The sequence below is a fragment of the Stegostoma tigrinum genome, chromosome 26, assembly GCF_030684315.1.
Source record: "Stegostoma tigrinum isolate sSteTig4 chromosome 26, sSteTig4.hap1, whole genome shotgun sequence".
Lineage (NCBI taxonomy): Eukaryota > Metazoa > Chordata > Chondrichthyes > Orectolobiformes > Stegostomatidae > Stegostoma > Stegostoma tigrinum.
The window spans coordinates 11,612,685-11,637,176 of record NC_081379.1 but is presented as its reverse complement, the minus strand read 5'-3'; the positions used below and the strand labels follow the sequence as shown (position 1 = coordinate 11,637,176).

Genomic DNA, 24,492 nt, shown 5'->3' with positions numbered 1-24,492 from the left:
GGCCCAAACCGAGCAAACCACAAAGGTGTTACAAGGCATAAGTGACATTAAGTTTTTAAAAAATGTTACCCCCAGGAAGAAAAGAGGTGGAACCGAAGGGGGTCCCTACGATTCTGCATCCCAGAGCACAAGCTGAAACAGGACAATTCTTGGTTTAAACACATTGAGGAGTTTAGAAAAGAAGTGTCAGAGAACTACTGATAAACTTCACACTAAAATAGAGATTTTCTGTTTGCCCGTAAGTAAACTTTATTACTTTTCTGTCTGACAAATTAAAACTGACCTCTTCTACGACAATTTCATTCATATATACATATACACAGATGTACAATTAACGAGTTAGTGCAAAAATGCTTTCGTTTTGTAGTTTCTTGTTTATACAATCAGAATTTCATTATTTTTCTCACAAAAATATTAAAAATCAAACATTTAACATTTCCTACTCTCCAGCTTGCATATTGACATAACAGATGCACAACTTTATTTATATCAGTTCAGGGTGACGAACCGGAACACCAACAACTTATTCGGGGCTTGACACCAAAGGATGTCTGTTTTGGGCTAGACTAGAGGCACATGATTGAGTACGTAGAATACTGAGGTGCTTGCTGTACAGTCCGGTCTTTTCACACAATCCTGCTGCACATCAGACTCCCTTGGCACTGCCCTTCAATGCCTCTCAGCAGGAAAGCACTGATTTTACAATGAATGTTTCAAGAACAGTCTGCTGCCCACAATGAAGGGCATGGACTCAAGCTAACAGCCATCACCAAGGAGATTTCTGATGGCACTGGAAGGTCAATCTTCTCCCAACCTGGGGACATATGGTAGGTACAAAATAAAGCAGACTTTTTGACAGCATACAAAACTAAGGGCACTTTAAGGAGTCCCAATCCTCGATTCATCTACAGCACATGATTCATACCCTAAGTCTTTGGGATAAACTGCTTAGATGAGCAGAATAGTGCTGGGATCTCTGAAATCATGCATTTAACAAGGGATGGAAACAACACCACCGAGATAATCTTAAATTACCCTTACAGCCAAGCATTTCGGAATGGTATCAGGAAGCACTTTTTCATACTTAAGATGGGGCAAAATCTGGAAGTCTACCCCAAGAATGCTGATGAGATAATCGGAATTTTCAAGACAGGAAGTGATGGATTTTTTGCTCTTCAAGGCTGTCAAAGGAGACGGTACAATGCAGGAATAGATCAGCAAAGATTAGCTAAATGGCAGGAGCTTAAGGGCCCACTTCTATTCTTATGAAACAGGACTGAAGCAGATGGAAAGCTGTAGTGTTCGAGTGAAATACAAACTGAATGAGAACCAGCAGCTGAATTTTATAGTCTCTTGCAGCCATCACATTCATAGGTCTCTGATTAACCCATCAGCTTCAAACTGCTGCAATTCCATATCGATATAACAGAGCGTATTGAATTCAACCAACAGGCACTGATCATCCTCATCTCTTGCATTGTAAGTTTAAATAAATGTTTATAGCAACATATTTTAATTTGACCCAGTTTCATCCGTAATGTGGGTCAGGTGTTGTACATCCATTGACAGATATTGTGCAAAACCCCCAAAAAGTCCAGCTCCAGGTGGGCAGCACTGCACTACTACATTCAGTCTGTCCATGTTAGAGAGGACTTTGAGAATAATTCAAGTCCCACTTCTTTACAGACAGTGTTGGGATCAGAAAATGATCTGGCAGACTGTTCCTGGTAAAATTGTTTCGTTGGTCATACTATCACAAACCTAACCTATCCAACATGCACCGCACTACTGGACTGCTCCCATAGATTCCTGACCCTGGGGTAAAAGCATCATTCAATGGATAGTTCCAGATTCAGACCTTGTTAAAGCTCCCTGTAAAACTTGCTGATCGTGGCTGGAACAACTAGGATTCCCAAACTAGCAATCTCTGCAAGAAAGACACGTCAGGTCAGAAATGCACCAGGCCTAGGTTTGAGCAAAGAGTATGTAAGTTCCTGGATGGTGATCAGCATTTATGGAACCATTTATATTCAACAATCATCAGAGGTAAATGTCTGAGAACTGGGGAACCTTCGCAACAATGGAACGTGTAGAGATGGAACTGAAAGTGGTCATTGCATCAAAATTAATGAGATTTGGCTCACATCAGGCCACCAGAATTGATGGTTGAGTCCACTGTGATACTAACCTCAGATCTGTGCATATTGCCAGTCCACTACATAAAGACTTTATTTAACTGAATAAATCCCTCTTTCTCCAGACTGACTATCCCAAAACTTCTTCCCGTGTTTCCTAAGTTTCCAATGTTGGGGTAAGCTTTCACCAGAGATGTGAGGGCTTTGTAAAGCAACATCAGGGACATTTATGGGATTCTGTCTGAGGTGAGCACAGCTTTTGTAAAAGCACAACACATGTCTGCAGATCACATGATCATGTTGAGCATCACTGCCCAAGCCTGACACAGTCGTCATCTAATGTCCACACAGAAAAGCTTTCAAAATGAAGGGGAGGGAGAGTTTGGGGCAAAGGAGGTCCCTGCTATCCCAGCTAAGGTCAACTACCTGGTCCAGTTTATCTGGGGTGGTCCTGGTAATCATGATTTAGTCCCATATTGCATTTGCCAACAACCAGCGAGAGGGCACCGTTCAACCACACACCAATCCTGTTTATATAACAGATTCTTATGGTCCACTGCTTTATCCAGTTGAACATCACACAATACCCTATAAATTACTAATACTGAAGTGGCACAATGGCTAGGCAATATTGAACTTATACTTTCGTTTTAAAGTAGTTAAAGAATAAAACTGAAGGGAGTATAAATAGTGTATGTGGCAAAGTAAAGCTGACCAGTTCAATCTAAGTCTTTCCCCTGTTGCTGACAGTGCCACTGTGTTGCACTGTGCACCATTTCCTCTAAAGCTGCAAGTATATGATCCAGTCTCATTGAGCCATTAACATTCACACTATGGACTGGGGTAATTTATGTAATACATTACACAGACTCCCTACCCAATCTTTCCCTGAATGGTAATAACAGTGCTATTTAATGCCCTCCCGATTATCCTGCTGCCAGCTCATGCAGGCTCAGAAACAGCAGAAAAGTCATACCATGGTACTTACTCACTAAACTCAAAGCACATGACATACATACATACGGTTATACAAGTGAACAGCAGCAGGAACTCTGGATCATTTCTTCCCATTTCAAGAACAGCTCAGACTAACTGTAGCTCTGTCCTGTCTAAGTTTATTTTTGCTAGATCTGACTGTTTCTGTTTGGCAGATCACAACTTTTACCCCTTATTATAAAAGGACTCACTTCTTATTATTTTGTATTAGCACTCCATGCAATCAGGCTCACCCCTATGAGTGAGGATTCACAATTGATTGCATTGAGATGAGCATTCACTGAAAACTGTTGAAAATCACTTTGCCTCTTACATTCAGGGGTTGTATCAGCACCTCCCCCCATCACATTTCAAGGCAGCAAGCAGGACACACCGTCAATTCATTACCAGACTAATTTGCATGATTGGCCAAATTCTAGGAGCTATATCTTCCTACGCTCAGCTCCTGAAAGTTCCACAGGCACTGGTGGTCCTATGATAATTCAGCCAAGTTTTTACTGTTGGTGCACAAATCTTGGCAGAGACAGAGAAAGAGCTGGGGCACCACTGTCTAGCCCTTACCTGACAGACTCCTAAATTACAGGCAGTTAAATGGAACCACATTTTTTTGCTCTCCCTGTAAAGGGGTAATTTGTAGCAACCCAAACTATTGGGCCATGTTGGAATGAGCACAGACTGAAAGTGGAACCTTGGGACAAATGGTAAGTACCCACAAGTCTTAAAGGGAACTTCAATTTTTTTTAAAAACCTCCTCACTAAACCTGTGGCTCTATTGGCTATGGTTCCTGTGGAAACAGAGACACGACCGTAAAAATACTGTAATGGTTAGTACCAAAGTGGGTAATGGTTCCAACCTGGATATATATGTAGGTGAATTGATTCTCACTTTAGGAAATCAACTCATTAATCCAACGTAACACCATTGAGTGACGTTGACTTTTCTTTGCAATAACACCACACACATTTCTTAATTGTTTCAAGCATACAGTGACAGTTTTACAAAGGGAATAATCGTTACATACCTGTCATCTTTTGCGATGGAATTAGGTGGCAAATTAATATTTTATTTAAACACATTAGACCTCTTGATCTTTTTGGTTTACTGCACAAATAATTCAATTGGGAATCTGGGTGGGTAATAATGGGGCTCCACTTCCTTCCAGCAATTGGTTTACTCTAAAAACCCGTGAAGACTGTATGTCCCTTCACAGCTGCAGCCGAAAGGCTGGCTCTGCCAACATGCTCACTCCTCAGGTCCGAGCTCACGGCTCGTTCGCCTCACTAGCGGCCGGACTCGCTCGTAGAACAGCAGGTAGGCGTTGGAGGCAAGGACTTCCTGCGGGCTGGCTCTGCGAACCGTGTCATCCGATATCCACAGCCAATGGTTGCTCACTGCCGCTGGGTTCTTTGACGTCGAAGGCGAGCGACGGTAGGTGACAAAGTGGCCCGAGTGGATGTCACCGTGATGGACAACCACAGACATCAGTCGGAACAAATACATCGATGAGCTGAGGGAATGAAGCAGAATATTAGACTCACACTGCGAAGAATGGTTCTCATTTACCTTCCTTGCCCCCAGCTCCAATGGACATTTACTCAGTGGGTGATCTCCAAGATCTCAGTGAAAACTCCAATCTCAATAATGTCAGAGGAAGAGTGTTTCAACAGCAATTTGTAATTATCATGCTGTTGCCCATCCCTTCTTGGTAGAATTGAGGCCTTCTGTTCAGTAAATAATGCCGAGTCTGATGGTAGAAGTTGTGCCATTTCTATTGATATTTCATTCCGGCCACTCAAAGCCTCAACAGGTCACTACAAGACAGGCTGCAATAATTCTTTTTTATTTATAGAATCCCTACAGTCTGGAGACAGGTCCTTCAACCCAACAAGTCCACACTGAACCTCAAAGCATCCCACCCATCCTGCGGGGGGGTGACACAGAGGCACAGTGGCACTGCTGCCTCACAGTGCCAGGGGCATGGGTTCGATTCCAGGCACAAGCTAATTAGCCATTGTCCACAAAGAAGCATAGGGCAGCGAGAGACAATTGGTTATAAATGGTTTGAGGAGCTACACTTGGTAAGGGTGGGGTAATATCAGGAGTCAGGCCTCCAGGACCAACCACAGCCCCTACAGGGACAGGACACGATTTTTGACCCCATCAAGCTTATTGTACTCACCAGCCACTTCACGGGATGCACTTACATTAACAGGAAAAGTGTTATTCTATTATATATACAGAATGATGCAGTACAAGCCATTCAGCCCATCCAGCCTGATCCAGTTCTTTGACAGAGTGAACCAATTCTTCTCACTCTCTTACCCTTTTCCCACTGGCCTGCAACAGTTTCCTCTTCCAGAAGATAACGAGCTCAATTCTCAGACATTATGTTTTGCCATTAAAAGAACATTATTATTTAACTCAGAGGATCTTTAATGACAGAAATCCAGTACCGCCACTGAGCCACACTCATCTCTGAAACCCATCTGAAGGATCAAGTGACTCTTTGATGGTCATGTCATTGCGTTTAGGACAAAATTAAAATTTAAGTTTTGGGAGAATAAAAAAACTGTAACTAGAAGGACTCACGCATAACTTTGTGTAACAGGAGATGGTGAAGTTGTGAAAGAAGTTGACAGCAGAGATGATGAGCATGCTCCATTTGCAACTTGCATTTTACTGAGGCTGGGCTGTGTGGATCCTGAAAGGAGGCAATCAGGGAAATAAAAGAATTTAAAGTATCATTTTTGAAGCGATTCACTGATGGCTGCTAGGAGGCAATGACATGTTTAAAAGTACAGACAACAGCACTCGTAAACAATTGACTGCTATGACAGTTGTATTCAAAGCAAATTGCAATCATTCTATACTCGGAAAATCAAACCGGAACTCAGAAATAAAGGAAATGCCAAGTGGATCTGTTAGTGGCTGAAATAAACGACTACAGCCATTCTGCACTGATTGGTTTAATTTCCTGGTCCATAAGGATTACACCATTATCCTGTTTGAAGAATGTGTCTGGTTTGGGAGATGGTTGACAGAGGAGCTATAATTAGTTGCTTGGGGGACATTCCTTCAATTATTTTTCATTCCTCTCTCCCTGCAGAGAAACATCTGACCTGCCATCAAAGGCAGAAGGTGGGTGCAGTTGGGAACTCACATCCCTGCACACCGGTTAGCAGCAGGCTGGCAGTGTTCTAACATAATCTTACCGAGTGTCAAAAGCACACAGCACCTCCATGCCACCTTGGTATGGTTTTATGAGAAATTAATTTTGCTCTAAGGTTGGTGTTTACCATCTTCCTGAAGTTGTACTTACCCAAAGAGGTTATACCCTTTGAAACTGCCTTTTCAACCACATTAACAAAGTGATCAAATGGCTTGGCACTTGGAACCTGACACTGAATAAATCCTCTTTGCCCAAAGAGTGGCGAGAATGTTGTAAGCTCTATCTTAGGAGTGCCTGAATAAAATTTAAGGAGAAACTGGACAAGCAAGAGAGATTGATTTTTGGAATGATAGATATAGCTGAGAAAAATGGGTGGATTGTTCAGTCTAAGAGAAACACCTGTGGAGTCAAGCGGCCAGCTTCAATGCCATATATCCTGTTTTAATTCTGTAGAGTGAAACAGATGTTTGGAGCAAAGCTGTTTTCTTCAAAGTTAGAAAATATTATAGCCAAATCTGTAGCTGAATGTTCAGCTTTAATCTTCACCCTTTTAATATGTGGGCATTACCGGCTTGGCCAGCCGTAGCTGCCCTGGAAAAGATGGATGTAAACCACTTTCCTCAACTGCAGCAGTCCATGAGATCAAGGTACAGGCACAGTGACCTCAGGGAGGCAATTTAACCCAACCACAGTGAAGCAATAGTGACACAGAGTCATGTCAGGAAGGTCTGTTGATCGGAGAGGAACCTGTAAGAGGTGGTGTTCCTATGCATCTGATGCCCTTCTCCTTCTAGGTGGTAGAGGTCACAGGTTTGGAAGGTATTGCTGAAGCGGTCTTAGAGGGTAGCTACATGCTGTATGTGAATGTTGGAAGTGGTGGATGTGATGCCAATCAAATGAGATTTTTCTCCTGGATGATGTGGATCTTCTTCAGTATTGTTGGAACTGCATTCAACCCGGTAACTGAAGCATTTAGATCAGACTCTTGAACTTTTTCAGAGGTCGACAGATTCTAGGGAGTCAGGTGAGTTATTCACCACAGGATTCCTTCTGTACTGAGTTCAGTGGTTATTGGGTGAGAAACTGAAGGTGGTGAAGAGCAATGAATCAGTTGGGAGCAGCTGGAGAGGAGAAAATTGAAGGAACAAAATGTATCTCCTGGTAGGCTGGAGTAGTGACATAGTAACAGAATGATACATTCACCAAAAGAATTAACTTCAACTTATGAGAAACCTTAACTAAAAAAACTTGAGGTAGAGCCTTCTGGCTTCGGTTTTAAATGCCCGATGAGTTTCCTGTTAATATGGTGAGTACCTGGCTTGGTGCCCTCTAGCATTCGTGGTAAACTCCCTGTGCTGGCCGGTCTGCTCATTCTGCGCTGGCCCAGCCTCTGAGATGGGCTGCGGTACTTGTAGGTATCGAGTGAGAGGAGCTCACTGAACTGCACGTGTTCATTGCGTTTCAGGGGCGTCCCGTGGTTGGACCACGAGAGCCTTTGCAGATGGATACACAGGCATTGAGGAAGCTTAGGAAAAAAAAGACAAAGAAAATATCAGGGGTAACTGTCCCCAATTTCATCTTTCTCATGCTTTCTCACCTAACGACACGGACCACTATCTAGGATCCTGTTTCTAAAATATCAGTTTCCCTTTCAAGGTGAGGAATAATGCCCGCTCCAGCCTGTATTTATGTAGCACCTTTAATACAGGAAAGCATCTCAAGGTGCTGTACAGGAACGATTACCAAATAAAATTTGACACCAAGTCATACAATGTGATACTAAACCGGGTGACCATATGCATAATTAAAGATTTCAGGAGCATTGTAAAGGTGAGAAAGGTTTGGAGAGAGGCGAAAAGGTTTAGGGAAGGCATTCCCACGGCAGCTGAATGCACAGTTGTTAACGAAATGATGAAAATTAGGGACACACAAAAGTCAGCACTGGTGGGGTAAAGTGCTGAGGAGGAGGAATAAAATCGGGGCCCAAACCCCGTGCACATGTAGAGCAATCGGCTACTGCATAGCAATCGGGATATAGCCTCCCTTTGTATTTCATTAACTCAAGTGCAGTGGAGGTCAATTTACTCCTTCCTTGGTCACCCTGGATGAGATTGGTTCATTCTTTCTTCATAAAGGAAATTAGTTCAGACTAAAAAGTTGCCAAAACAAATTTGAGCCATACTGTGCAGGAAAGGCAGTTTTCTGTTGTGAACTTTTTAAAAAGTCACTTTGTAGACATTAGACTACTGAAATCAATTAAGTAAACAACTGCGATATTTTTTAACCTGTGGATCTGCGCTCCTTTGCCTCAACAATTTTACAGCCGTTGTTTTCGTTCAACTGTTTCTTCCCTTCTTGCTTGATTTGATTTTCCAGTTGATAACCTTTGACCTACAACCAGGACTTGAATAGCCTTATTAGAGTTTCATTGATGCGCAGTATAAACTGACAGGTGGCAAATGGAAAACAAGATCAAAAGAATATATAGACTGAAGTTGTTGACTTGCCCGCCGAGCTGGCTTGTTCTCGTTCAGATGTTTCGTCACCATGCTAAGTGACATCATCAGTGGACCTCTGATGAAGTGGTGTTATTCTACTCCGCTTGGAATTTATACTGAGTAGAATGACACCGCTTCAACAAAGGCAAGGTGACGAAACGTCTGAACGAAAACAAGCCAGCTCGGTGAGATAGTCAACACCCTCACCCACAACCCAAGCTACAGATCTTTGCCAAAACTTTGGATGTATAATCTGCCCGAGTTCTGTGCGGTCTGTATGGCTTGCAGTATCAGTAAAAAAAGAAAAGAATTTGTGATTGTCAGATTCTACTTTTGAGGAAAACGGAAGCTGTTGGAGAAACTCAGTAGGTCAGGCAGCATCTGTGGAGAGAGAAACGGAGTTAACATTTCTTCAGAATCGGTCACTGGACCTGAAATGTGAACTCTGCTTCTGTCTCCACAGATGCTGCCAGGTCCAAATTTCTCCAGAAATTTCAGCTTATATTTCAAATTTCTAGTGTCCACTTTGTTCTATTTTTGTTTTGAGAATGTCTGGACAGTGGCTTCAAAAGGGTGGACTGGATTCAGAATTTGGACTTAAAGGAGGAATAATACGCAGCTATGGCTAGAGACTGAGCAGATAGTCCACCCAGTGTGCAAAGTTACTTGGATACCTAGTGATGCATGCACCATGGGGGCTCTTTGGGAGCTGCCATGAACAATGATCAATTTGGGGTTACCACTCATGCTATAATAAAGTTGTCCCTCTTTCTTAAAAAGAACTTTCTTTTATTAAAGTTATCTTTGTTTCTTGTTTTTATTGCTAATAATTGTTTAATAATATTGCTGCTGTCACACATTATTCAGCATTGAGTCACTAATACTTCCTTGCCTCCATATCTAAGTGGGTCTCCTCAAAGGACTCTCTCATCCTGCAAGAGGGACATTTTGTGTGGGCACATTGAGAAACCCTGTCATGGTGACAGCTCTGATGCCCAATGTGTGTGACAGTGCTGAGTCTGAACTCCAGAACGTTACAGAATGCTGCTGACACTCAGTACCTAAGCTTGTGGCATCAGAACTGCTCCTTGAAGGGCACAGGATGATGGTCAATCCTGCGAATCATACCCGAGTGGAAGTAAATTCTTTAGGTGTCAAAACCAAACTGAAGAGCAGAAGAGGGTGAATGGTGGTTGCGAACTCATCTGGCAAATAGAAGTGGTATCAGTGCCATAATTCTGATGCCAAGTGCAGCTGAGATGTCACTACTTAAATTGATGTCTCACTTGCATCACTTAGAAACAAAAATACTGGAAACATTCTGCAGGATCTGTTACAGAGGGTTGGTAAAGTCATAATTTTGATCGTAATTTCTCATCAAAGCCGCTTTGATGGAACAGTAGAGACCTGAAACATTGACCCTACTATCATCTTGGCACAGATATTGCCTGATCTGCTCTGTGTTTCCTGTGTCACTAAGTCTCCTCATTTCCAAATGGGATTTTTTTTTGAAAAAATTCCCATAAAGTAAACCTTTAACGACTTGCAGTGGCAGAACCATCAACCACCTGAAGCAGGTCCTGCCGCTGTTGCAAAGCTCACCTTTCCAATTTTCAGCTGCTTGATGAAGGTTGTCCTTTGGCTTTCTGCGGTCTGCCCATTCAGTGTTTCTCCAGCCTGGATTTGTAGGAAGAATGGAGATCATCAGACAGTACAAGAAAAAAATTAAAAAGCTAGTTAATGGCAACTCCCCCCTAACTTGCACATTGAGGCCAGTTACAGTCATAATCACACAGCATGGAAGGAGACCCTTCAGTCCAGCCAGTCATTTTGACCATAATCCCAAATTAAACTTGTCCCACCTAATCTGCGCTTGGCCCACATCCCTCCAAACATTTCTTATTTGTGTAATTATCCAATGTCTTTTAAACATTGTAACTGTACTCGCAACCACCAATTTGTCTGGAAGTTCATTCCACACACGAAACACTCTCCATGGGAAAAATAAATTGCCCCCATGTCTTTTTTACATCTTTCTCCTCTCCCCTTAAAAATATATCGCGTGGTATTGAAATACCCCACCCTAGGGAAAAGACACCTGTGAGTCACCTTATCTAAACCCCTCATGATTTGAAAACATCTACAAAGGTCACCTCTCAACCTCCTATGCTCCAGTGATAAAAGTTCCAGCCTATCCAGCCCCTCCTTACAACTCAAACTCTCCATTCCCAGCAGTTTGAAGGACTAAGGTCATAGCAAAATAATTCTCATCAAAAACAATATTACAGAATCATTTTTAATTCACTCATAGGACTTAAGGCTAGCATTTATTATCCATCCCTAATTACACCTGAAATGGTGCTGATGAACTGCCTTCTTGAATACAATAGATTGGCTTGTAAGACCAATTTGGAGAGCAGTTCATAAACAATCACATTGTAGAATGACTGGAATCAAATGCAGACCAGACCCGGTAAGGTTGGCAGATTTCCTTCCTTTGGGCAGCCTCACAGCGCCAGGGACCCGGGTTTGATTCGGGCAACTGTCTGTGCGGAGTTTGCACATTCTTCCCGTGTCTGCGTGGGTTTCCTCCCACAGTCCAAAGATGTGCGGGCTAGGTGGATTGGCCATGCTAAATTGCCTGTAGTGTTTAGGGGCGTGTGGGTTATAAGGGAATGGGTCTGGGTGGGATGCTCCAAAGGGCGGTATGGGCTTGTTGGGCCGAAGGGCCTGTTTCCACATTGTAGGGAATCTAAAAGAGTGAATAATTGGTGACAAACGGTAGCTTCATGGTCACCATTTCGGAATCTGGCTTTTTATTCCAGATAAATTTAACTAATTCAGTTTAAATTTTGCAGCTATCATGTTGGAATCTGAACTCTTGTAGCCAGGATTATTAGCTCAAAACTGCAGATCACTCAGCCAATAACATAACCAGTATGCAATCACACAATTAGACTGCAATTTTATGGCTAATTACACATTATGTAACAAATGTACTAATGTTAGTGTTTTTTCACTTGAAGGTTTTGTGATTGTTTTCATTGTTATTCTGCCTACATTGTGAGGATCACTTAGCTGTTCAACCACCAACAGCATCACATCCCATGTCTTCACTGGAATTCCACAATTATGCCTTTCCCAACTGGGTTCAACAGACCATTTGGAATCATCTTCAGCATCCATTACATGTTGGAATAGGAGGAGGCCATTCAGCCCATCAAGTCTACTCTGCCATTCAACAAGATCATGGCTGATGTGATGGTCTGCCTTTGCCCCATAATTCGTGATTACTGATCAGAATTTTGTCTATCTGACGCTTCAATATTTTTAACAATCCAGCATCTATAACCCTCTGCAGTAAAGAATTCTATAGATTTACCACCCTCAGAAAAAAGAAATCCTCTTCATCTTAATAAAAACCGAAAGGACTGCAGACGCTGTAAATCAGGAACAAAAACAAAGTTACTGGAAAAGCTCAGCAGGTCTGGCAGCATCTGTGAAAGAAAAAAGAGTTAATGTTTCAGGTCTGTGTTCTGAGGAAAGGTCACCAGACCGGAAACGTTAATTCTGTTTTTACCTTCACAGATGCTGCCAGACCTGCTGAGCTTTTCCAGCAACTCTGTTTTTGTTCCTTTTCATCTATGTCTGAAATAGGCAGTCCTTTACACTAAGACTATGTTCTCCAGTCCCACAAGGACTCTCCCTCATGGTGAAATAACCTCTGCACACCTACCCTGTCAAGACCGCTAAGATTCTAACAGGTTTCTAAAACATCTCATCCTTCTAAACTCTACTGAGTACAAGTTCAACCTGCTCAACTTTCCTCATAATAAAATCATTCAATACCTAGAATCAACCTCGTGAACCTTCTCTGAACAGCCTTCAATGCAAGTATATCTTTCCTTGGATAAGGGAACCAAGATAGTTCACCATATTGTGGATGTGGTCTTACTTGTAGAGTTACAGACAGACTTCTCCATTTTTTCAGTTTGTTCCCCTTTCAGATAAAAGCCAACATTCAATTTGCCTTCCCTTATTACCTGCTGAATTTGAATATCAGCGTTTGGAGATTTATGTGTGATTCAAATCCCTCTATGCTACAGCTTTCTGCAGTTGGTCTCTATTCAAATAATATTCAGCTTCTCTATTCTTCCTGCACATGGTCATAATCCCAAATTTATGACCACTCACTTAACCTGTCTTTATCCCTGCGTAGACTATTTGTACCATATTCACCACCTGTCTACCTATTTTTGTGTCATCCACAAACTGGGTTAAAGTACATTCACATGCATCACCAAACTCATGAATATTGCAAATTAATGTGGCCCCAGCACTGATCACTATGCAACTCCTCTAGTTACAGGTTGCCTGCATGAAAACATCCCCTTTGTCCCAACTCTTTGTCTTCTTTTATCTAGCCAATCTTCCATCCATTGTAATGTACCTGCCCCAGCACCAGGCTCCTACCTTATTAAGATACATGCAACACCTTAAGAAATGCCTTTTGTGAATCCTAACTGATTCCCCTTTATCAACCTGTCTGTTACCTTCTCAAAGAATTTTATTAAGTTTGTCAGGTGTAATTTGCCCTTCAGGAAGCATGCTGACTCTACTTGATCATACTATGTCCTTCTAAATAATCCGTTTTTATCTTTTATAATAGACTCTAAAATTTCCCAATTACAGACGCTGCTTGACCTGCTGTGTTCATCCAGCCCCACACTTTATTATCTTGGATTCTCCAGCATCTGCAGTTCCCATTATCTCTGATCTAGTTACCTGGCTTTTGGCTTCCTCTTTGAATAAGGGCATTCCATTGGCAGTTTTCCAATCCTCTGGGACATTTTCAGAGTTTAAAGATTCCCGGAAGATTGCTACCAGTGAATTCAATATTTCTGTAGCGACTTCCTTTAATATCCTGGGAGGCTACCCATCAGGGGCAGGGGACTTCTCAGTCTTCAGCCCATTACTTTCCCCGAGTACTTTTTCCTGCAGTGATAGTTATTATATTTACTGCCTCCCTGTTTTACCCATTGATTTTCAGAATCCTATTAGAGTCCTCTCCAGTGAAGACTGATGTGAAGTCTTCATTCAGCTCCTCTGCCATTTCCTGGATGCCCATTATTATTTCACCAGCTTCATCCTTCGAGAGATCTGTGGCCTCTGACTTTTTATATATTTAAAGAAGCATTTATTTGAAGAACATTGTATGTAGAATTCTTCAGCTTCTGAGCAAGAAGTGTCACCAATCTAAGGTTTTGGAGTAGATTTGTTGCTTGGCTCGCTGAGCTGCTTTGTTGTTCCGCAGTCATTTCATCACCGTGCTGGGTAACACCATCAGTGCAGCCTCTGATGAAGCGCCGTTGTGTTTTCTCGCCTGGTTTTTAAACTCTGGAGTCCATTGAGCTGGATTGTCTCACTTCCGGTTTTCCTTCGCAGTGGAGTGTATATGGGGTCGAGGTCTATGTGGGACAACACCAAGGTCCTGGGACAAGCTAAGCAGAGACAGACACAGGAATTCCTAGAAGCCTGGTACTCCACGAAGAAAGCCATCAACAAATACATAGTACTCAACCCCACATACACTCCACTGCGAAGGAAAACCAGAAGTGAGGCAATCCAGCTCAATGGACTCCAGAGTTTAAAAACCAGGCGAGAAAATGCACCAAAGCTTCATCAGAGGCTGCACTGAGCATGTTATCCAGCAGGGTAACGAAACGTCTGCGGAACAACAAACCAGCTCGGCGAGCCAACCAACCTCAACAGTGTCACCAATGTTGACTGGAATGAATGGTCAGAGGGCTGCTCACCTTGGTACAGTTCTCACACACCACATCTTTGATATACTCTGAAGAGATAAAGTGTTGCAAGCAGAGGTCCAGGGTCACAGGTCTGCCCTGCAGGGGTATAAAACAGGTCATTTCAAACCAGAGTTGACTCCCATAACCTTCACATTAATACAGTCACCATAAGCCTTCATAATCATGTCAGAAAAGTGTGGGATAAGAAATATTCAATTCACTTTCTAGCTTCAGTGAACTGAGCAAGTAATTAGCTTAAATAAAAGCAGGAAGTGCTGGAAAAACTCAGCAGGTCTGGCAGTTCTGATGAAGACCCGTTAAATTTGAAGTATAAACACTGATTCTCTCACCACAAACGCTGCCAGATGTACTGAGTTTCTCCAGCCCTTTGATTTGTTTTTATTCATTCAGAGGATGAAGGCATCACTGGCCAGGCCACCATTTATTACTAGTCCCTAACTGCCCAGTGGGGGGCAGTTGCTGTGGGTGGGGAGTCACATGTAGGCCAGACCAGGTAAGGACAGCAGCTCCCTTCCCCAAAGGACATGAGTGAATCAGATGGGTCTTTTCAACAATCGACAATGGCATTAGACTCGTAATTCCAGATTTTTATTGAATTCAGATGCCATGGCAGGATGCAAACCCAAGCCCCCAGAACATGGGTCCCTGGATTAATAATCTCGAGATAATACCACTAGGCCATCACTTCCCCAACGTATTTCAGATCTCCAGAATCCACAGTTTTTGCTTTTATTTAAGTAGATAGCTTATTCTGCTTCCTCCATCTGCACTTCTCAACCACCCTTCACCCATTCAAACTATGACAACATATCTAATGACAAGTGCACTAAAGGAGTTAATTACTTGATAAGGCAGGTGAGCCTTGAGAGGTGCACATTTTCACAAAATGTAAATCTAAATGTTAACAACTCCTTTTGAATTAGCACTGTCAACATTCACAACTGAAAACGCCTACAGACACAACTACATTGGAAAAACCTCAACAACACAATTCGATACTAGATAATAGGAAATGTGGAAAAAGATTCCTGTCACAATGCAGTTACATATATGTAGCTAATAAAATGTGAGGCTGGATGAACACAGCAGGCCAAGCAGCATCTCAGGAGCACAAAAGCTGACGTTTCGGGCCTAGACCCTTCATCAGAGAGGGGGATGGGGGGAGGGAACTGGAATAAATAGGGAGAGAGGGGGAGGCAGACCGAAGATGGAGAGTAAAGAAGATAGGTGGAGAGAGTGTAGGTGGGGAGGTAGGGAGGGGATAGGTCAGTCCAGGGAAGACGGACAGGTCAAGGAGGTGGGATGAGGTTAGTAGGTAGCTGGGGGTGCGGCTTGGGGTGGGAGGAAGGGATGGGTGAGAGGAAGACCCGGTTAGGGAGGCAGAGACAGGTTGGACTGGTTTTGGGATGCAGTGGGTGGGGGGGAAGAGCTGGGCTGGTTGTGTGGTGCAGTGGGGGGAGGGGATGAACTGGGCTGGTTTAGGGATGCAGTAGGGGAAGGGGAGATTTTGAAACTGGTGAAGTCCACATTGATACCATATGGCTGCAGGGTTCCCAGGCGGAATATGAGTTGCTGTTCCTGCAACCTTCGGGTGGCATCATTGTGGCAGTGCAGGAGGCCCATGATGGACATGTCATCAAGAGAATGGGAGGGGGAGTGGAAATGGTTTGCGACTGGGAGGTGCAGTTGTTTGTTGCGAACTGAGCGGAGGTGTTCTGCAAAGCGGTCCCCAAGCCTCCGCTTGGTTTCCCCAATGTAGAGGAGGCCGCACCGGGTACAGTGGATGCAGTATACCACATTGGCAGATGTGCAGGTGAACCTCTGCTTAATGTGGAATGTCATCTTGGGGCCTGGGATGGGGGTGAGGGAGGAGGTGTGGGGACAAGTGTAGCATTTCCTGCGGTTGCAGGGGAAGGTGCCGGGTGTGGTGGGGAGGGTTAGGGTTGTCCCCCTACAACCACACATCAACGAATACCAGTCACGGTCGGACATAGAGCAGTTTTTCCGCCGTCTTCGCCTGCATGCCTACTTCTTCAACCGGGAACCCAACCCTCCTTCCACTGATCCCTTCACCCGCTTCCAACACAAGTCCTCCTCCTGGACACCACCCCCAGGCCTCCTACCCTCCCTCGACCTCTTCATCTCCAACTGCCGTCGAGACATCAACCGCCTCAACCTCTCCACCCCTCTCACCCACTCCAACCTCTCCCCCGCAGAACGGGCAGCCCTCCGCTCCCTCCGCTCCAACTCCAACCTCACCATCAAACCCGCAGACAAGGGTGGCGCAGTGGTAGTATGGCGCACTGACCTCTACATCGCCGAGGCCAGACGCCAACTCTCCGACACCACCTCCTACCGCCTCCTCGATCATGACCCCACACCCGAGCACCAAACCATCATCTCCAACACCATTCATGACCTCATCACCTCAGGGGACCTCCCACCCACAGCCTCCAACCTCATTGTTCCCCAACCCCGCACGGCCCGTTTCTATCTCCTTCCCAAAATCCACAAACCTGCCTGCCCTGGTCGACCCATCGTCTCAGCCTGCTCCTGCCCCACCGAACTCATCTCCACCTATCTGGACTCCATTTTCTCCCCTTTGGTCCAGGAACTCCCCACCTATGTCCGTGACACCACCCACGCCCTCCACCTCCTCCAGGACTTCCAATTCCCTGGCCCCCAACACCTCATATTCACCATGGACGTCCAGTCCCTGTACACCTGCATTCCGCATGGAGATGGCCTCAAGGCCCTCCGCTTCTTCCTGTCCCGCAGGCCCGACCAGGCCCCCTCCACCGACACTCTCATCCGCCTAGCTGAACTCGTCCTCACACTCAACAACTTCTCTTTTGACTCCTCCCACTTCCTACAGACTAAGGGGGTGGCCATGGGCACCCGCATGGGCCCCAGCTATGCCTGCCTCTTTGTAGGTTACGTGGAACAGTCCCTCTTCCGCACCTGCACAGGTCCCAAACCCCACCTCTTCCTCCGGTACATTGATGACTGTATCGGCGCCGCCTCTTGCTCCCCAGAGGAGCTCGAATAGTTCATCCACTTCACCAACACCTTCCACCCCAACCTTCAGTTCACCTGGGCCATCTCCAGCACATCCCTCACCTTCCTGGACCTCTCAGTCTCCATCTCAGGCAACCAGCTTGTAACTGATGTCCATTTCAAGCCCACCGACTCCCACAGCTACCTAGAATACACGTCCTCCCACCCACCCTCCTGCAAAAATTCCATCCCCTATTCCCAATTCCTCCGCCTCCGCCGCATCTGCTCCCACGATAAGACATTCCACTCCCGCACATCCCAGATGTCCAAGTTCTTTAAGGACCGCAACTTTCCCCCCACAGTGATTGAGAACGCCCTTGACCGCGTCTCCCGCATTTCCCGCGACACATCCCTCACACCCCGCCCCCGCCACAACCGCCCCAAGAGGATCCCCCTCGTTCTCACACACCACCCTACCAACCTCCGGATACAACGCATTATCCTCCGACACTTCCGCCATTTACAATCCAACCCCACCACCCAAGACATTTTTCCATCCCCTCCCCTGTCTGCTTTCCGGAGAGACCACTCTCTCCGTGACTCCCTTGTTCGCTCCACACTGCCCTCCAACCCCACCACACCCGGCACCTTCCCCTGCAACCGCAGGAAATGCTACACTTGTCCCCACACCTCCTCCCTCACCCCCATCCCAGGCCCCAAGATGACATTCCACATTAAGCAGAGGTTCACCTGCACATCTGCCAATGTGGTATACTGCATCCACTGTACCCGGTGCGGCTTCCTCTACATTGGGGAAACCAAGCGGAGGCTTGGGGACCACTTTGCAGAACACCTCCGCTCAGTTCGCAACAAACAACTGCACCTCCCAGTCGCAAACCATTTCCACTCCCCCTCCCATTCTCTTGATGACATGTCCATCATGGGCCTCCTGCACTGCCACAATGATGCCACCCGAAGGTTGCAGGAACAGCAACTCATATTCCGCCTGGGAACCCTGCAGCCATATGGTATCAATGTGGACTTCACCAGTTTCAAAATCTCCCCTTCCCCTACTGCATCCCTAAACCAGCCCAGTTCGTCCCCTCCCCCCACTGCACCACACAACCAGCCCAGCTCTTCCCCCCCACCCACTGCATCCCAAAACCAGCCCAGCCTGTCTCTGCCTCCCTAACCGGGTCTTCCTCTCACCCATCCCTTCCTCCCACCCCAAGCCGCACCCCCATCTACCTACTAACCTCATCCCACCTCCTTGACCTGTCCGTCTTCCCTGGACTGACCTATCCCCTCCCTACCTTCCCACCTATACTCTCCTCTCCACCTATCTTCTTTACTCTCCATCTTTGGTCCGCCTCCCCCTCTCTCCCTATTTATTCCAGAACCCTCTCCCCATCCCCCTCTCTGATGAAGGGTCTAGGCCCGAAACGTCAGCTTTTGTGCTCCTGAGATGCTACTTGGCCTGCTGTGTTCATCCAGCCTCACATTTTATTATCTTGGAATCTCCAGCATCGGCAGTTCCCATTATCTCTGATACATATATGTAGCTGCTAGGATTCAATATGACACAAATAAAGACTGACTTGCAACTATACAGCACCTTTCAGGGTCTCAGGCCATTTACAACCAGTTCAGGGCTTTTTGAAGCGCAGTCAATGCTGAAATGTAGGAAATATTGTAATGACAGGATCCGAACACATCTACCCCAAGTGAAACAAAGAACTTTTGAACTGTAGCGATTGTCACCTGCATCAGCAAGTCCCCACAAAGAGCACTGTCATAATTTAAATGTAATATAAACTGCAGACAGTACATACCCACGTGACCGTTGGAATGCTGAGAGAGAGACTGTCAAATGTGTCGTACCTCACAGGACTCTGATAAGAAAATGCAAAACCAGTGATAATGTTTTGAGGTTCCTGCAGTTGATTCTTCCTGATGCTACTGATTCAAATAACATATTCTAGTCAGACAGGGAAGGGAGGGCAGTGGTGATCCACCTCTATTCCCCATTGCTGCCAATCTTTACCTGCAATCTTGACAAACCTATTTTGTTCCAAGATCCTAAAGTCTGACTTTCAGCTCACTGTCGGCACAGCATATACCAGAGAAAGAGAAACAGCAGGCCGAGCAAACAAAACGAAGCAAAAACCATCTTGCACTACAGGAGGTCCAAGCTGAATCATAGCTCAGTACTGTTGCTTTCAAAAGCAGATAGCAAGTGTCCTGGTCTTCTGTACAGGGCAGGAACATTTGTACAAGCTGTTCTTTTAGAATTACAAAGTTGGTACAAATTATGATGATGTTTGACAAGCTAGAGGTTGAGAAGATGCACCCACTAGCAGGCGAGTTGAAAACTGGGGCCTCACTCCGCTGCAGAGACTGTAAGAATGTCACTGTTAAGTTCCTCAATGAATTCAGGGGAATGCTCTTTAACCAATGCACTTAGAATATGGAATTCTCTACCACAAAAGATAAGTGAGATGTTACCGCAGATGCATAGAAAAGGGAAATTAATTGAACAGAAGGGAAAAATGAATGGGAGGTTTTGGAGTTGGGGTGAAGGTGGGAAGAGACTATGATGGAGCATGAACATGGCTAAGACCAGCTGATCTGAATGGCCTGTTCCTGGGCTAATTCTACTCTGATAGGGTCACTTGCAATAGTGAAAGGGAACAAGTCAATCATCCACAATTCTCTTCTCTGCCTTCATTATCATGCACAAGGATTTTTAATGGGAGTTAGTCCAATAAAGCTAGTAAGAGCCAGTTAATAAGGAGTAGAAGGCTTGGAATGAATTGTTCCCCAGTTTAGGCTCCTTCAGCCGGAAGAACATGTCGAGTTACAACACGTCCACTGCATGATCTAATATACACCACTGACACTTAAAGCCAGCACGTGTACGGATGTCAGCATTTACATTTTGAATCTCTGATTTTAACGATGGTGAAAGAAACAAAATTCAGGCGGGGAAACTCATTTGATAAATAAAATGGGCAATTGAGAAACTCAAAAACGTGTGTATGTGCATGTGTGTCTGTGTTTATATGTGCGTCTATGTATATGTACGTGTGTGCGTGCATTTGTGTGCGCGCATGCATATTTGTTTTTGAGTGTGTATGCGTGTGCGTGTGTGTGTGTGTGTATATGAGTACACATCTTTACACAGACATACGAGCGGGCCACTTAGCACCCTGAACCTGTCCTGACTTTAGTGATGAGATAATGGGAACTGCAGATGCTGGAGAATCCAAGATAATAAAGTGTGGGGCTGGATGAACACAGCAGGCCAAGCAGCATCTCAGGAGCACAAAAGCTGATGTTTCAGGCCTAGAAGCTTCATCAGAGAGGGGGATGGGGTGAGGGTTCTGGAATAAATAGGGAGAGAGGGGGAGGCGGACCGAAGATGGAGAGAAAAGAAGAATGGTGGAGAGGAGAGTATAGGTGGGGAGGTAGGGAGGAGATAGGTCAGTCCAGGGAAGACGGACAGGTCAAGGAGGTGGGATGAGGTTAGTAGGTAGGAAATGGAGGTGCGGCTTGAGCTGGGAGGAAGGGATGGGTGAGAGGAAGAACAGGTTAGGGAGGCAGAGACAGGCTGGGCTGGTTGTGTGATGCAGTGGGGGGAGGACACGAACTGGGCTGGTTTTGGGATGCGGTGGGGGAAGGGGAGATTTTGAAGCTGGTGAAGTCCACATTGATACCATTGGGCTGCAGGGTTCCCAAGTGGAATATGAGTTGCTGTTCCTGCAACCTTCGGGTGGCATCATTGTGGCAGTGCAGGAGGCCCATGATGGACATGTCATCTAAAGAATGGGAGGGGGAGTTAAAATGGTTCGCGACTGGGAGGTGCGGTTGTTTATTGCGAACTGAGCGGAGGTGTTCTGCAAAGCGGTCCCCAAGCTTCCGCTTGGTTTCCCCAATGTAGAGGTAGCCACACCGGGTACAATGGATACAGTATACCACATTGGCAGATGTGCAGATGAACCTCTGCTTAATATGGACAGTCACCCTGGGGCCTGGGATAGGGGTGAGGGAGGAGGTGTGGGGGCAAGTGTAACACTTCCTGCGGTTGCAGGGGAAGGTGCCGGGTGTGGTGGGGTTGGAGGGCAGTGTGGAGTGAACAAGGGAGTCACAGAGAGAGTGGTCTCTCCGGTAGGCAGACAAGGGTGGGGATGGAAAAATGTCTTGGGTGGTGGGGTCGGATTGTAGATGGCGGAAGTGTCGGAGGATGATGTGTTGTATCCGGAGGTTGGTGGGGTGGTGTGTGAGATCGAGGGGGATCCTCTTTGGGCGGTTGTGGCGGGGGCGGGGTGTGAGGGAAGTGTTGCGGGAAATGCAGGAGACGTGGTCAACGGCATTCTCGACCACTGTGGGGGGAAAGTTGCGGTTCTTGAAGAACTTGGACATCTGGGATGTGCGGGAGTGGAACGCCTCATCTTGGGAGCAGATGCGGCGGAGGCAGAGGAATTGGGAATAGGGGATGGAATTTTTGCAAGAGGGTGGGTAGGAGGAGGTGTATTCTAGGTAGCTGTGGGAGTCGGTGGGCTTGAAATGGACATCAGTTACAAGCTGATTGCCTGAGATGGAGATTGAGAGGTCCAGAAGGTGAGGGATGTGTTGGAGATGGCCCAGGTGAACTTGAGGTTGGGGTGGAAGGTGTTGGTGAAGTGGATGAACCGTTTGAGCTCCTCTGGGGAGCAAGAGGCGGCGCCGATACAGTCATCAATGTAACGGAGGAAGAGGTGGGGTTTGGGGCCTGTGTAGGTGTGGAAGAGGGACTGTTCCACGTAACCTACAAAGAGGCAGGCATAGCTGGGGCCCATGCGGGTGCCCATGGCCACCCCCTTTGTCTGTAGGAAGTGGGAGGAATCGAAAGAGAAGTTGTTGAGGGTGAGGACAAGTTCGGCTAGGCCGATGATGGTGTCGGTGGAGGGAGACTGGTCGGGCCTGCGGGACAGGAAGAAGCGGAGGGCCTTGAGGCCATCTGCATGCGGAATACAGGTGTATAGAGAATGGATGTCCATGGAGAAAATGAGGTGTTGGGGGCAGGGAATTCGGTCCGTCTCCCCCTCTCTCCCTATTTATTCCAGAACCCTCACCCCATCCCCCTCTCTGATGAAGGGTCTAGGCCCGAAATGTCAACTTTTGTGCTCCTGAGATGCTGCTTGGCCTGCTGCGTTCATCCAGCTTCAAACTTTATTATCCTGACTTTAGTGATGGCTGATGGCCAAGTCTGCCTTCATTCGATATCCCTTGATAGATTTTTGATATTCAATGAACTTTATCTCCATTTTAAAGTTTAAAAAACTGATCTTGCATCAGTTGCTATTTGGATGTTGAGAAGTTTCTTAATTTCACTTGTGAAAGTCCTGGCCCTAATTTTTAGACTATGACCCCTATTTTTGGACTCCCCGGCTACATTATTTCTATCTAATTTACCTGTTGTCTTTAATATCTTGAAAATGTCAATCAAATCACACCTTAAGCATCAGAATTCGAGAGAATACAACACTAGTTGTACAGCTTCTCCTCTTAGTTTAACCCTTAGATCCTAGCTAATAATCTGGTGGATGCACACTCCACTGCCTCCAAGCACAGTCAGTGTTAGGTCGAGTGATATCCTTCTTCATGCAAACCCACCTGTTGCTCACACTGTTTGCACACCATGTTACTGGTCAGTCGGCCATGGAAGGGGTGCTGAGATCTCCAGGGACTTGGTGGTGGCAGCAAAGGCCCTTAAATGATAAATAGTTAGAAGATGAATTAACCAATGATGAGTTAGTTTGTTCCATGCATACATAATTTAGAGGAGTTCAATTTTAATGGCTGCTGTAAAAAGGACACAAAACAATCTCAGAAAACCAGCTAGAATTATGAGCTGTAATAATGAAGTCTGAAACAAATGAATAACAGTAAGTAACAACTGGGACGTGATTGGATTGAGTTCATGTTTACTCAAGTCAGATTGAATAAGGTAAAATTTGTGATATTTTTCAGAATATATGCTCAACTTGAATCTCCAGGTAACAGCAATTTCTGAGCTAAGATACAAGGTGGTCTGCTCAGCTTTGAACTCTACACCGTGCTAAGTTAACAAATCACTCCTAGCACTATATCCGATTTCAGTTCTCTAGGATCAGGTTGCAAAGGAAGAATGTAATCTTTGGAGAAATAGTTAATGGTTATTATCTAGTGATGTCCCTGATTTGGAAGTGAGGCACATTCTATCTTTGAGGCTGGGCAATACTTACCCCATAGCCTAGCATAGTCTCTCGGTTTGAGTTTTGACGATTTACATGAATACGGGTCCACAACTGTTCAGAATTATGCAATTTTACTCGGAGATAGGAATAGGAATATGTCACACTGGTCAGGGCAGGAAGTCCTGTTGTCTATGTGGGGATGAGGCACACAATTAGCATGTAGTGAACAGCATTCTAGAACATAGAACATATAGAACATTACAGCACAGTACAGGCCCTTCGGCCCTCGATGTTGTGCCGACCTGTCATACTGATCTCAAGCCCATCTAACCGACACTATTCCATGTACGTCCATATGCTTGTCCAATGACGACTTAAATGTACCCAAAGTTGGCGAATCTACCACTGTTGCAGGCAAAGCGTTCCATTCCCTTACTACTCTCCGAGTAAAGAAACTACCTCTGACATCTGTCCTATATCTTTCACCCCTCAATTTAAAGCTATGCCCCCTTGCGCTCTCCGTCACCATCCTAGGAAAAAGGCTCTCCCTATCCACTCTATCTATCTCTCTGATTATTTTATATGTTTCAATCAAATCACCTCTCAACCTTCTTCTCTCTAATGAAAACAGCCTCATGTCCCTCAGCCTT

The 24,492-nt window shown here is 45.4% G+C and overlaps 1 protein-coding gene across 5 annotated transcripts in view; it reads right to left on the bottom strand.

Moving 5' to 3' along the window:
• Window positions 1-216: 216 nt before the first annotated feature.
• Window positions 217-24,492, bottom strand: part of LOC125464295 (ubiquitin carboxyl-terminal hydrolase 30-like) — a 59,095-nt gene continuing 34,819 nt past the window's right edge. For 3 of the 5 annotated variants that reach the window (XM_059654951.1, XM_059654948.1, XM_059654950.1), the window contains exons 7-13: window positions 23,280-23,374; window positions 19,457-19,516; window positions 14,616-14,702; window positions 10,402-10,476; window positions 7,616-7,826; window positions 5,722-5,833; window positions 217-4,639 (exon numbers count right to left, since the gene is read on the bottom strand). In XM_059654951.1, coding sequence (XP_059510934.1) covers window positions 4,375-4,639; window positions 5,722-5,833; window positions 7,616-7,826; window positions 10,402-10,476; window positions 14,616-14,702; window positions 19,457-19,516; window positions 23,280-23,374 — 905 coding nt within the window. In that variant the 3' untranslated portion in view covers window positions 217-4,374. The remainder of the gene's footprint in view (window positions 4,640-5,721; window positions 5,834-7,615; window positions 7,827-10,401; window positions 10,477-14,615; window positions 14,703-19,456; window positions 19,517-23,279; window positions 23,375-24,492) is intronic. The other 2 variants (XR_009447255.1, XM_059654949.1) reach the window with 2 other exon arrangements.